Raw genomic sequence first — 14,272 nt, 5'->3', positions numbered from 1 at the left:
GGAAAGAGACTTAGGCTTGACTCACTTTTATTGCAAGTACGTGTATTTTTAAATCAAGCAAAGCTGTTGCTTTATTTGTTTTAAATTATATTAAGGTAAATTTACAATTGAAACACTATTCCAGAATGAAATTATTTATTGACGCATTTGACTTTAGGGGACAGAGATTATATAACAAATACACTGCACATTCACTGTGTTGAGGTGATCAGAAAATAGGGTTTTTCCAGGAATAGGTATAGACCAAAAATCTCTTCCTATATGGTAGGCTGTTCTTGTAAGCAGCTCTGTGCTGGACAGACCACTGTGCTACTTGTGATGGCAATCTGTTCCATTTTTTGTCTTCTTCCCTCTGATGTATATGTACATTTCTTTATTAGATTTATTATCTCACACTATATGGAATGATTAATCCAAGTTGGAGTGTCTATTTCTTAGTCAAGGATAAGGAAGTAAGGCAAAATTTCCATTTGAAACAAGCAACAGAAAAAGTCTCACAGGTCTGAGAAACGTGGTGCTTTACATGAGAGTTTGCAGCCACAGGATAAAGTGGAAGTTAAAGCTGATTTTATGCTTAAAGCTATGATTAGAACTTTAGAGTCTTCAGTAAATAACTGGTCTACCATATGCATAAATTGTCTTGCCTGATGTTGCAAACTGGCAGGTTTGTGATGAGGCTTACACTTTGTTTCATTGCTGCCATTAGGAAAGGAAGGAAAGCACCTTGTGCTCTGTCCTCCTGCTTGTCCTTGAATCCTCTTGTAGAATATTTGTACAGAGTAATTTATAGAGAGCTGCCACAACTTTCTTGTGGAAGCATTTATGTTGCATTAGGCCAACACGTCAGCTTCTATCTGCAAGAGCTTTTATCTGCCTGGCTTTTGCACATATGCAGAAGTGCAAGTTGGCTACTGGGTTTGTACAAAGTATTGGCATGCTCACTCCATTGCTTCTCTAGTAGTTCATGGGGAATTGTAAAGGTGCTGCCTGCATTTCTGCCAGGGTAATTCTTTCTGGAATAATTGCAGGAAGAAGGGAAAAAAATAGAAATACGGAAGATACCTTTGGCAAAAGAATCACTGTGTTTTCCATAGCCTGGAAATTATTTACATCCATCAGACCCCAGATCTGTTTGGCATTTGCTGAATACGATTATGTAGCTTTTCTAGATTTCCTGATACTTTTTTTAGCATTTATTACCTGTTTGGCATGTCATTCTTTCTGAAGGGATAACTTTTGATATTTTGGCAGTGTGTAGCTGTCTATTCACACACAGAATAATATTTTGACATTAATTTATGTTAAATAAGTAATTTGTCATTAAATGTTGATAGTAGAAAATTTGTGAACAAGACAATAGTCTTTATTGTGCTTCTGTGTTTTTTCCTCCTGTAATAAATTCTCTGCATCATATTTTTAATTCAAAAGGCTTTACAAAAAACATTATTAGTAGAAGAGTCAATAAATATGTTGCTGTTTACTTCCTTTAATAAATCAAAAAGGGAACAACCAGTGTAATTGCCTAAAGCTTATGCTTATTGACTAGTGTGAGGAAAAGTGGTCCATTTTAAGAGTAGGACTCTTATGCATCAAGTTCAATAGCTAAACATTCATCAGTTGAGAACAGAAAAAATAGGTCTCTAATCTTTGCTGTTCTCTTCAAAGATTATTTGACATCCAGTGATCTTCAGCAAATGAGATGTCAGTTGCACAGGGTGAGGGCATTTCTCGTTTTAGGAAGAACACAAAGGCAGCTGCAGGGAGAACACAAGGCAGCTTCTTCTATAGAGAGGATAAGTTGTTCCTCAGGCAAAACACCATTAAACATATCAAAGAAAAACCAGTGTCACTTCACATGCTTCATAAAATTATATTCAAAAGGCAGCATTCCTGGACTCTTGCCAGATTTTATACTTGCAATTGCCTATAAAAGTTGTTCTGTTATTTTTTCATCCTGTTCTTTATCAGTTTCACGTCTTTGGCAAAACTACTACTTCCAGCCATCTGTAGTAACTACAGAGCTTAGCATATCACAGATAAAGAGATTTTTTACAATAATTAGTAAAAGCAGCACAGGGCTTGCTAAGCTGTGCTACTCCTTTTTGTTAGTGGCTGTTAACTGGTAGAAGAATGTCGCTCTTTAATCCCTTTTGACTTTTGAGCTAATATTTTAGCACTTAAAAACCCCCCTACAAGCATGTATTTTCTGTATCTGTTTATGTACTCAATTACTGCTCTCTCAGTGGCCCATATTCAGCTTACTTTTATTAGTTGTTATTTGTATCTCCTTGAGCATCTAATAAATGAATTTCCTGAATCCTTCTTCTCTCTAGTGTTTAAATTTCATTCTTGAGCTGTTCTTTTATCTTATTTTACCTTTTTAGCAAAAACCCATTGTGCCAACTGACACATGAAAGCTTTGTTCTGATAACACAAAGAATTAATTTTCTCATTTCTGTATTTTTGGATTCACACCACCTATCCCCCTACTTAAAATGGGCCATGATACAACGATTTAAGGGAGCCAGGATCTGCAGATCTTGTTCTGTTCATGAAAGAGTTAGAGATTAGCATTAAATCTATTTTGGGGATATAAATTATAAGGATGTGAATAAAATGTATAATCTTACTCCTTTGTGTAGAGTCCTCTCTAGTAATTTAGGAGATGGAAGTGATAAAGTAGAAAGGTTGATTCTGCACCTGCTTCTTTAGCTATTGTTCATTAATCAGGTTCTCCTGGTGAGGCTTCTGTGTAAAACTGGAGTGCTCCAAAGCCTTATTTCTCCTTTTGCAAATAATTATTATTAGGAGAGAAATCCTTTGAAGAGTTGTCATTATTGTTACTGTTATGTTATTGTGGGCTTCCTTTGAGCTTTTTGTTTTTAGTAACCTCACGACAATATGGTTTAGTAACAGTGGATGTCTTTATCCTTCAGTTGACACAGAAACTGAAGAAGTGTATGTTTAGCAAATATCCAGTTGTCTTCTTTTGTTTCAACTGAGACTGTAAATATTGTCTGATCATTATCTCTTTTAATAATTTCTGAAAAAATGTTCATTGAAACAAATTAATTCAACTGCAGCTGAGCTGGTTTTGCACTGGATTTCACCTAGAGTTGTGGTTGTTGGTTTTTGGTGGGGGGGTAACTTTTGCCAGTGGTTTTCTTGGGTAGTTCTTTGACATCCACAGATGTTACTTTCAAGTGGAAAGCCATAGATAATGGCTGACTAGATAAGCTGCCTAGCTTATCCAAGAGCTTGTAAGCAAAGTAGTCATCTTCTCGTTTGACAGCACGAACCTTTCTGTGGCAAACAACTTATTTCTAATTTTAAGCCTTACTGTATGGCCAAATATGTTGACTCTACTGATAATGTCATCAGTTTGTGTCCTGTGGTAATTTTCTTATGTTCTTTATCCCTTCCTGTATTCCCTCGAGTTTAAATGAAAGACTAAAATCGTGTCAGTAGCATAAATCTGCCTCCAAAGAACTGTGCTCTGCTGAAAGCACAGGTTGGTCCTTCTCATCATGATCCCTGGCAGTGTGTTTCTTCCAATTCCTGGGAGGTCTCCCACCACCTGGAGTCTTCTGATCAAGAAGGCTTAGCTACAGCCTTTTCATGACTTCCTGTGTTTCATTTTTCTCTGCTAATTTTTATTCACGCTTGCTATCTTTTTTATCTTCTTTTTTTCCTTTGGTAATACTGTTTTTTTTGGAGTTCTTGCTAAATAGATGAAACTCTGAACTATTTGTTCGTAACAGTAGTGTGTTACTGTGCAGTTTCCAGTTTTTCATAACTCATGATATATCTCTGTTCATCTTCACATTATTCTGCTGATGTCTTAGTCCTCCTTTTCATGCCCCTATGTTTATGGCTTGATATCTGCCTAGCTACCGCTCCTTTGGGATATTTTCATATATTATGAAAATGACACATTTACTGTGAGAGACTGGACATTCTCATGTTTCCCTTACAGAAGTTATCTTTTTCTAAACCTACAGATATATGGAAACTATATAACTGAGTTTAACTATCCATATGCAAATTAGAAATAGCTTTTCCTGAATGGCAGTCACTATAATTTCCCCATTCTTTTATCTTTTTTTTTCTTCCAGTGGAACAGCTGGAATTTGTTTGTTTCAATTTCATCAGTAGATTCTTCCTTGCTTTCTTCATAATTACATTTTTCAGTTGGTGGTGGTGAAGTATCATAATTAGGTTCAAGAGGTTTTGAACAACCAAGCACAGAGAATACTATGCTGGGTGCTCTGGCCAGATTCTTCTTTCCCAACAGCTCAGATTTAACAACTGTATAATCAAGATTTCACATAGGCAGAGCAGGCTTCCTTCTTTAACGTTTCCAGGTAGTTCGTGCTTCCACATTGATTTTTTTTTTTCACACTGTTCCATGTATCAGCTATCTGAAGCTTCATTTCACTCTTTTTCCCTGCCTTTCTCCTTCTCTTCTCTCTGCATCTCTGCTTTCCAGCACACCTCACCCTGTGCACACTCTGCTTCTCTCCCTTCTCCTTTGTATCCCTCTGGATCTTCAAGATGAGAGCTTTCTTCGCAGATTCACAGATGTCAAATAATTTATTTTGACTTTAAACTCGGAGATCAGTTGCCTGACGTCTACCTACTATGTTGATTTTATTCATTTTTGGCATCCTTGCCTGCTGCTTTCTTATCCTGCATGTCTGAAGTGGTTGCCTTAACTTGCATATCTTTATTTAAGCACTGTGCAGCCATATTCTCTGCAATGGCCTGCTCATTTTCTTGTGGGGAACTAGCAGGCTTTAGGGGTAGGAAGAAAAGGGGTCATGAGGTTCACTTTCCATGTCTCAGGCTTCAGGCAGCCATCTCACAATATTCCCTCAGCCACAAGGATTCCTAACCTCCATGTGTGTGCATATGTGGGGGTTGTGACACTGCCCTTCAGCTATATAGTTCATCTTGTAGCTTTTATTAATTCACTGAAATCCCTAAGGGACTTTATTGGGGTTTTGTAGTAGTCCAATGAACATGTGGCTTAGCTGCTTATTGTTTTATTTGCCTAATCTGCCCACAATTACAGAAAAGCCATGTTAAAAAATTGTATGCAATAAATATTGAACATATAGGACATGTGGGTTTATGTCAGCTTGGGATAGCTAGTATTAAAAATGTATAGAAACATAATTAGAGATAAAAAACATTTGCATATGACCCCGCATCCATTTTGCTGAAGTTTTAAAAAGGTTGTAGTTTTTTAAATGCATTTGCATGTCTCTTTCTACCTGAAGAAAATGTTCACTTTTTACATGATAAGCAGCATTGGAAATGTCCACAGGAAATGGAAAATCCCCAAAGGAAGCAAAAAATCTGCAGTTTGCTGGGAACTATCTGATGTGAGCTACTCTCCTTTGTTCTGTGGGCATCATATTTTTTGCTTGTTACCTGTAAATGCAGAACCCCAGGTCTTGGATTTTGTGCATTCTGGTCCAGAGTCCCAAGGTCAGGAAGAGAATGTTGTCCAGCTGTCCTCCTGTTGCTGCCAGCTCTCTGCTGAAGGCAGGCTAAAATGCAAATAACCTCACTCTTAACATTTAGCCATGCCACTGACTCTGCTTCCCTTCACAGTACTCTCAGCTCACCTGTGGATCCCCTGACATCCTCTGGCACAGGAGAAGTGTGCAACACTGATTTTTTTTTCAGTCTGAGACTCAGCTCTCCCAGCCCCCAGGGTAGCCATGGGACCTCACTGCACAGAGCTTGAGAAAGGAAAGCCTTCTGTGTTCAGCCTCCTGTTCGCTCACAGAGGCACACACAAGGCAGGAACATAGTAAATTGTTCAAAATGCTGACTTTGCAAAGGAGAGGGAAATTATTTTACCGATTAAATATTCACAATGCACTTGTATATGACAGCAGTAGGTTTATAAATACATGGATGTCTTGCTGTCTGGTAGGAGGCTCTGTAGAGGGAACCATTCTCTTCCTTGTGCCACGATCTGACATCTGCATGCACACAGAGATAGAGATTCAGGATGTTAGCAATGTTGTCTGCAGAAAAATTTGCTTTAATTAGTTAAAAGTAATGAAGTACAACAGTGCATTTTATTTTAACCTGTCTTTAAAACCAAAACACTCAGGTCATTAGCAGTGCTGTAGGTTTACTTTGTAAGGCTGTAAATGTTTTATCCAGAATACTTACTTGCACTCTCAGGACAACTGAGGCAGATGTGAATGACCTGGCATAGTAAAAAGTCTTCTCTCTTCATGGTGTATGTGTAGGTTTTAACTATTCTTCCTTAGCATGTGAGACTGCCTTTTTGAATTAATTCCTTTTGTATCTCACACAGCTGCCTAACTCCTTGCAGGCACACACACTCCCAGCCCTCCCCCAGACATCTGTTCTGATTCTCAGTGCCAGGTGCCAGAGTTTAAGCTTGTTGGGAGGAGGGACAGTCACAAAATCCTTCATAAAATCAGATAGCAGTGGGGGTTTTTTAACAGTATTTATGGTGGAATTTCATTTCTAACCTCTGGGTTTTTAAAAAGAACACAGAAGGTGTTAGCCTTTACTACTGATTTTTTCACATCTGGAAAAGGTCAGGCTTGGGTGGAGATTGGTCTGTTGTTGGGGTAAAGATTTTCCTCCACATTTTTTTCCAAAGTGATGCTGTATCCCAGTAGTAAAAGGCCATGGCAACTGTAAAACTGTTTCTAGTCTGGGATTATTTTTCCCACATGGCAATACATCTCATTAGAAACTGTACTTCATCACTGAATTTTGATCCAGAGAGATCTTACATACCCTTGCTTCTACATGAAACACAGCTATTCTTGAAATCTTCTAAGCATGCCCTAAAACTGCCATCAATTTCTAGAGATCTCAAATGGCCAGTGTTACTCCCATACAGTCCAGAATGCTGGGTGTAGGTTACTGTTTATGTTCCAAAGTGCTCGTGTTTGGCATTTTGGATTTGGTTGGGTTATCTTTGACAGATCAAGAAATGCTGGGCTGTCAGAGCCAGGACATTTCCCTCAGCAAGGAGAAGGTGAGCAGCATGAGACTCTTCCCTTTCTCAGTCTGGGAACAACCAGTCATCTCCTCTGCTCCACGCTCTGAACTTGTCAGAAGGGGCTGTCATGGTCATACAGCTGCAGGTTTTCCCCTGAGTCTTAATCTTAAACTAGTAGAGTACAGCTGATATCCTTCTCTGCCATTCCCTGAGCTCTGCCTTGGAGTGTTTTCCTGTCACCTTCTTGCACTCATGGTGCATCAGAGACATGGCCAGGCTGCTTCTGTTTTCTGCCCTCTCATCCAGGCACCTGGCTTCTTGTCTCCCTTTCTCCAGTGAGGTAGGGAATATGTAGTGTAAATGATAAGCCTAGAAATGTGAATGGATTTAAATCAGCAGCTGTGGTCTGGCTGGTGGAGCACATCTTATTAAATACCCTGAGTCCATGCTGGGTTAGGGGAAATCAGGGAGATGGAATGAGGAGTTTAAGATGCTCTTTCTCACTCTTCCTTTTCATCTCTCCTGAGGCATCTGCCACTTATTCTTATAGTCACTGAAGGCACAGGAACTCTCTGAGGCCTTAGTATTCCTGCAGAGGCTTGAGAGAATACTCTTCCAGTGTATTTCCCAGGGGCAAAAATATCAGGGCTTGGCCACTCACAGGCCATGGCTGAAATAAGAAGTTTCAGCTTCAGAGGAGTGACTTGGTGTGATGGTCTTCAGATAACACACACAGGGCACAATGTGTAACAAGGGGAAATTTCAGTGGGCAAATTTAAGCCATATAGAGTGGAGAACATTTTTCCACACTAATAATGAGACCATCACTTTTGGAGTCCAGATGTGTGGATTCAAGAAGGCACTAGACAAATACATGGAGCTGTCCACCAATGGCTGTGGAAAATGCAGGTCTGGAGGCAGTCTCCCGGGGTGCTGTGAACCACTGATTGCTGGCAGCTCAGCAAGTCCATCAGGAATCACTCCACACGTTTATTGTGCACTTTCTTTAAGAATTGCTGTTCACTTCTCTCACACATAACATGCTGAGTCAATGTGGGCTTCACTTTGATCTAGTAAAGTGCTTAGTGACTCTTAGGATAGAGCTTAATCAAGTGGTGAAATAGCCTCATGATACTTCCTCCAGAGTTTTTAAGAGAATGATTCCATAGACCTTTCCAATTATTTAGTCCCATGCCTGAGCAATCTTGGCAAGGGGAGAGCAGCCTGCCACAACAGTGAAGCAGGTTGTACACTCCAAAACACAAAATGGGTGTCCCTAGGACTGCTCATGAGCCAGTGCCCTATTTATATATAATGCAAGGCAAATTTTTGGGAAGCCCAAAGATGCAAAGCTAATAGTGTTGTTACAGAGGATGGCTAACAAAGAGGGATGGTTACTGAGAGGCATAATGTCTAAAGGTTTTATGCTCTATAAGATAAGCCTGGAAAGGACAAAACTAAATAAGGAGTCTCTAAGCCTTTTCTACTCCAGAATTTGCCTGCCCTTGGTAATATTCCTTCCTGCCCGCATTTTTGTTTGTGCTGATAAATATCCTTGCATTAATAAACTCATAATGAATCTTGTTTATCCCTTCAAAGCCAGCCCTTGCAGCTTTCATTAGCATTTTGGGATATTTATGGCTTTGTAAATGAAAATCTGCAATTTGTCATTAGGAATTGAGAAAAATCTTCCTTCCACTTACGGCTGAAGCTCAGCTTTGGCCTTTGAGAGATTGAGCCACCTCTGGGCCTCGTAGACAAAAACAAAGTCAGACAGTGCCCAGATTTACAACAGCAAGTGGCTCTTAGTTATTCAGATGTCTTTGATAATGTGTCATCCGCTGTTGCTGGCAGGGATCAGTGTTTAGGCTCAGAATTAATTTCTCTCTAGCTAAAGAGAAAACAAAAATATCTCTTCTGCAAGAGCAAAAAGAGAAAGAGGTAATAATGAGGAGAGAAATGAAAACAGCAGCAGGGACATGTAAAAAAATGCATGTATAAATATATGTATATAGCATATACACACTGCAGAGGTTAACAAAGTGCTCTTCAGATGAAAATGTTGTATTTCACTCTGCTATGCACTGTACTTTCATCTTGGAAATACAAAAAGTTAAGAAAATTTAAAGGGTTTCAAAAGAGAATTTATCTTGTAATTGGTAAAGGGCTAAAGAGTTGGATGGGGTGGGATAATAATCAAAGGAGCCTTTTCAGCACTAAACTGTAGTCCAGAAAATCAAAGGAAGGAATGTTAATTGGTTTGTACAGCATGATATTCTCAGTTCAGAGTAGCTTCAGCCACTCAATGGTACTTTTTCACTTTTTTTTTTTTTTCTTTCACTGTAGGTTGATTAAGTGAATAGAAGAAAAAAAAAATAAAAGAAAAACGAAGCTACTTTCAAGTATTGAAGATACAAGGCCAGGATGAACACGAGGGACGGAAAAGTGTCCGAAGGAGGTCTCAATGTCACTCTTACCATACGCCTTCTCATGCATGGCAAGGTGAAGCATTTCCTGTTGCCTGTGTGTTGAGTGTGTGTGCAGTTTCCAGCAGAGCCTGGCAGTAACATTGACAGAGGGTCTGCTCCTCCTCCACCTTGAGTCCAAAGCGCCATTGCCACGGCCAAAAAATCACCCCCTGCCTTTCAGGGAATCCTGCTGAAGTTCACAATGCAGCCCGAGCTCATTGAAACAAACCCTGCCTGTAACAAACCCTTTTTGAGCGGATCCGGTGGAAAAAAAAAAGTTCTTTCATTGATAGTGAGCCAAATTGGGCAGACTCTTGCAGGAGGCTGACCTGCATACAGCTCGCCTTTCTCAGCATTTGCTGAGTTTTGCAGGGTTTTTTTAGGATACCAGAACATTGACCCCTGTGAAATAATTGCCACAGAGTTACTGTCTGTTTCTATTGAATGCAAGTGGGGTGGAGTTCTTCATTGTTCTGGTGTAACATCTCATCAGAGTGAGCCCCCTGATATGCCGGGGATTTATCCAGGTCCCCGTGAGTTTAGGTTGCAAGGTTGACTCTCATTTCCTTTCTGTCCAGTGCAGCAATTAAAGCATGCAGATAGGTGGGAAATCTGGCCATAAACAAAGTGCCAGTTCAGTATTGTCAGATTAAACAGTCTGGTCACCGCTTATTTCATATCGACAGATCGTAAAGTGGGCTTATAATTAAAAAACACATTTCATAGGTTGGTTTGTATTATTTACATCAGGTAACTCCAGGCATTTTTGGGCTTAATGAATGAATGTTATAGAAAGGAGGTGGTTTAGTCTCTGCCTTAACAGGGAACAGTGAATATATAAGGCATATAATTCTGGAGATTGAATTTATATATATAAATCTAAAAACTATTTTTACTTTTAGAGTTTAATTTTATGACTAGAATACTTTCACATTTTAAAATACTGGATGTTTTCAACCTATGAAAACACATACGATATACCCATAGCACAAATAGGACTAAGCTATCTCCCATTCTGTTTTACTTATATAGAACTGTGAGGGGGTACAGCTTAAGTTTGCAAATTAAAAACCTCAGAAATTAGGTTATGTCAGATCAAATTATGTTTTTTCTCAGAAATGATCTAACCATTTTGTTTGATTTTTTTTTTTTCCCCTGAAATATTCAGCTTCAGGCAGGCATCTGGTGTGTAAATCTGCATCTTAAATAGAGATCTGTCAAACAAATTTAATAACACTCTCTCTTACAAAACCCACCTAAAATCTGTACATGTCTGTGCTCAAAATTAGGTTTTCAGGGTTGATTCTGCTGGGTTCTGGTCCCAGTCTGTGAAAGCATTTGAACACATACTTATCTCAGTGGGTATAAACAGCCCTACTGGTTGCAGTCAAGTTCCCATGTGCTTAGGTGATGGTGTTCTGGGATTTTTAATCATTGTCAGACATTGTCTGCTTGTTTCAGAATCATGCCTTAAAAGTAAAAATCAAGTATTTGTCATTTTCAGGACATTTTATTTAACTGTGGGCTACGCTTATTGAGATTTTTTTTTAAATCAGAAATTAAATAAGATAAAGTTCATTTTCTCTGTTAAACATCATTGATTGTGTGTGCAACCACTTTTAACAATAATGGATTTTATGTGTCCAGCCTTCAATGCATATGTAGCCCCAAGGGTCTAAATTAAACCCACGAAAGCTACAGAGTTCAAAATTTACCTGGATCTATACCATGCATCGTCAGTTAACAAGGCACGATGGGTATTCTGTTAGCTCCACTATGCTCTAATCATGTGTCCTATTGTGCTTAAGTATTGGAAAGAGCACATTAAATCAGAATTTATTCTGGTGATAAAAGTCAGATGCTTTCTGTTTCTTTGATGTCATTTCTGTGATTTAGAAATAATACAGAGGAATGAATGATGTTTGAATCAATATGAACTCGGTGTGAGAAGGCATTCTGAAAGCTGTATGTGCCTCTGGAAAAGAAGAAACACATTTCTAGAATCTTCCTTGAGATTTGCTGTGGTAATGACATCAGTGGAAATTGTTAATCTCTAATTAATATTTCTAGACAAAAAAGTTTGTCTAGAAGCAGAAGTTGGTCTGTAAATGACTGGTCATAACTTGGGAGAGAAGAGAGGAAATAAAAAGATTTTTTAAATAGCAGAAGCAAACTGGATTCAGCTATTTTTAAATTGTGATAATTTTAATGTTATTTATTAATGCATTGCATGGAAAAACTAGGACCTCTTCCCACTAACCTTATCTCTCTGTGTCTAAACCATTATTAAAGTGTACCTTTGCATAGGGAAAGCCTATGTGCTTTGTGTTCTTTGCATGCATTTTGATTGGAAATCCATAACTTATGCTGCTGTGTTTCCTTATCTTAACTGTAAGTCCTGCAGACATAGGAAATTTTCAGCATGTACATTTCATGTGATTTGTATAGAAGCTTTAAGTTGAGAATGGACATCTTAATGAGGGAATTAATTAAGTCGAGAATGGACATCTTAATGAGGCAATTAAGGTAAATTCTATACCTGCAGAAAAATTAGGATTTGTAGGAGTGGACAGACCTCTGCAAGATGGTAATGAATAAAAAAAAAAAAAACCACTACAAACAAATTACCTGGCAAATCCAAAAGACATTATCATGCAGTGAAAGGAAAAGAAGTAGGAAGAGTCGTGGGCTCTGGGAGAACCAGGACTAGTGTCTTTCCAGTGCAGGTAGGACACCACTGATCAGCACCTTTGCTTTATCTTGCTTTGGAGAAAGGAGCATCTGCGTGTCCAGCTGAGCTCCTGCAGGGCTTTGTGCAGCCTCTGGCTGAAGAGGCTGGGATGGCCCCTGGGAGCACAGCCTCTCAGCCACAGCATAGCAAGGTTTGGGAACAGCCAGCTGGCAACAAGGCAAGGCATAGCTGTGATATTCTCATGGCAGAAAATGTGGTGTTAAGGGAGTAGTTTTTTTATCAGTGGAAGTGGAAAAAGAATTTGTGCAGACTCTGCAAAAAGCCAACCACCATGAGTTATAAAATGTTAACCTCAGGGTAATCTCAGTGTTTCCAATGCCTGGTATGAAAGGTGTCCTCCTGAGCTGGGACTTCAGAGATTTTGTGATGATGTAAGATGAAAGGCTTATTTTTCATCTTGTGCCATGTTACATCAGTGAAAAAGTTATGATGGTGTTACAGCCCTGAAGAGAAATCATGAACAACACAAAACATTTGTCACATTTCCTTGTGATAAATTAGAGGGCAGGTATTGGTGAGGATGCTGCAAGGGCAGTGCTTAGGCATTCCTTGCATCCACTGAGAAGCAACTGTCAGTATTTGTGGGAAGTCTCAAAAGCAAGATTAGGAAAAACTTGTTACAAGGATATGTGAGGGGGGAGGAGGCTGCCTGGGCATGCTGCACCATCCATCACTGAAGGTTTCTAAGGACAAGTCAGACACAACTGAATTCATCCTGTAAAGCTGCATTTCACAGGCATTGCAGCCTCTGCTGCTCAGCACCTTTCTGACTCAGTTACCTGAATGCTGCTCCAGAGAGGTCAGAAACAGAAGAGCCCCTGGAAGGACATGCAGTTGGATACACAGAATATGTTAAATAATGCAGATATGCATTTTCATCCTTTATTAATGAGAAAGATGCACCACATTAAGAAATAAAGCTGTTTCATACATTTCAGTAGAGAAAAACAGAATATGAGTTGAGGCTGTTTACAGTGCCCTACTTCTGTATTTTCCATCTGGTTCTTGCTATTTCTTGAAGTAAAATAAGTAAAATCACTGTGTAGGAAAGAGATGTGATTGAATATGGGTATTTTATTATCTTTGTCTACTTCAAAAGTATAATTTCTGTGCAGTATTGGAGTATTGCAGGGATTGCAAGATTTCTGCTTCCAGCAAAGGCAAGAATAGCAATATTTGTCCAGATCACTGTTTTTGAAGGGCATAAGGAAGACAAATGGAATGTTTATGCATGCATGGGCAAACAGCCCCCAGCCCTCAGATCCCTCTGTATGGACAGGCAGAGCTCAGGCCCCAGAAGGACTGTATCTTTTTCTTCCTTTCTAAATTTTTGTCAAGATAAAAATTCTTTTGGCTCTTTGCATGCCATGGGGTATAGGTGTAGAGTTCCATGTTTCTTACCATTCCTTGCTCATCTTTTGCTGAATTTTCTGTTCCCATCACTTGTGGCTGATTTTTTTTTTCCTTGCTTACTGCCACAGTTAATGAGGTTGAAAGACTGGAAAATTATAGCCTTGCCCACAGGTATCTGCCAACATACCTTAGCACTTGACATCTGCAGTGGTCTTGAACTAGGTTTAGTCAGTTCATGCCCAGAAAGAAATAACTTGAAAAGGTACCTATTTTGGTTATATTAGATGATGATTACATGATTTTGGTCTAGTTTGGTTTTGTACACAGCCACTGCTAACAGGCGACTGATTAAGACTCTGGAGACTCAACATTAAAGTTTAATTTTAGATGTGGATGGTAAAGAGACGGTGCCAGTAGAAAGGTCATAAATCTCAGGAAAGCAGCTTAATGGAGATTTAAAAGCCAGGTCCACGGGGTGGAACAGGAGAAAATGTTCAAATGGGCCAGCACAGAAAGGGCAGCAGGTCACAAATTCACTGTGAGATCCACCTCCATATCATAGTGCTGCTGCAAGAATCTCAGCTTCCTCCCTCCAGTACAAACCTGCAGGAGAAGTAATGGATTGTTTCCAAAGGCACTGTGTGACCCTGTGCATTGATGAAGTCATATTGGGTGCAGTGAAGTCTGCAAGAAACC

At 39.3% G+C, this 14,272-nt stretch overlaps 1 protein-coding gene across 27 annotated transcripts in view; it reads left to right on the top strand.

The window, feature by feature from the left end:
* Nucleotides 1-14,272, top strand: part of LOC130250434 (poly(rC)-binding protein 3-like) — a 485,448-nt gene that overhangs the window by 417,742 nt on the left and 53,434 nt on the right. For all 27 annotated transcript variants that reach the window (XM_056486140.1, XM_056486154.1, XM_056486157.1 and 24 more), the window contains one exon: nt 9,350-9,505. In XM_056486140.1, coding sequence (XP_056342115.1) covers nt 9,428-9,505 — 78 coding nt within the window. In that variant the 5' untranslated portion in view covers nt 9,350-9,427. The remainder of the gene's footprint in view (nt 1-9,349; nt 9,506-14,272) is intronic.

The sequence above is a fragment of the Oenanthe melanoleuca genome, chromosome 2 (genome assembly GCF_029582105.1).
Source record: "Oenanthe melanoleuca isolate GR-GAL-2019-014 chromosome 2, OMel1.0, whole genome shotgun sequence".
NCBI classification, from domain to species: Eukaryota; Metazoa; Chordata; class Aves; order Passeriformes; family Muscicapidae; genus Oenanthe; species Oenanthe melanoleuca.
Note: the sequence above shows the minus strand (reverse complement) of the source record. Positions and strands in the feature narration are given on the sequence as shown.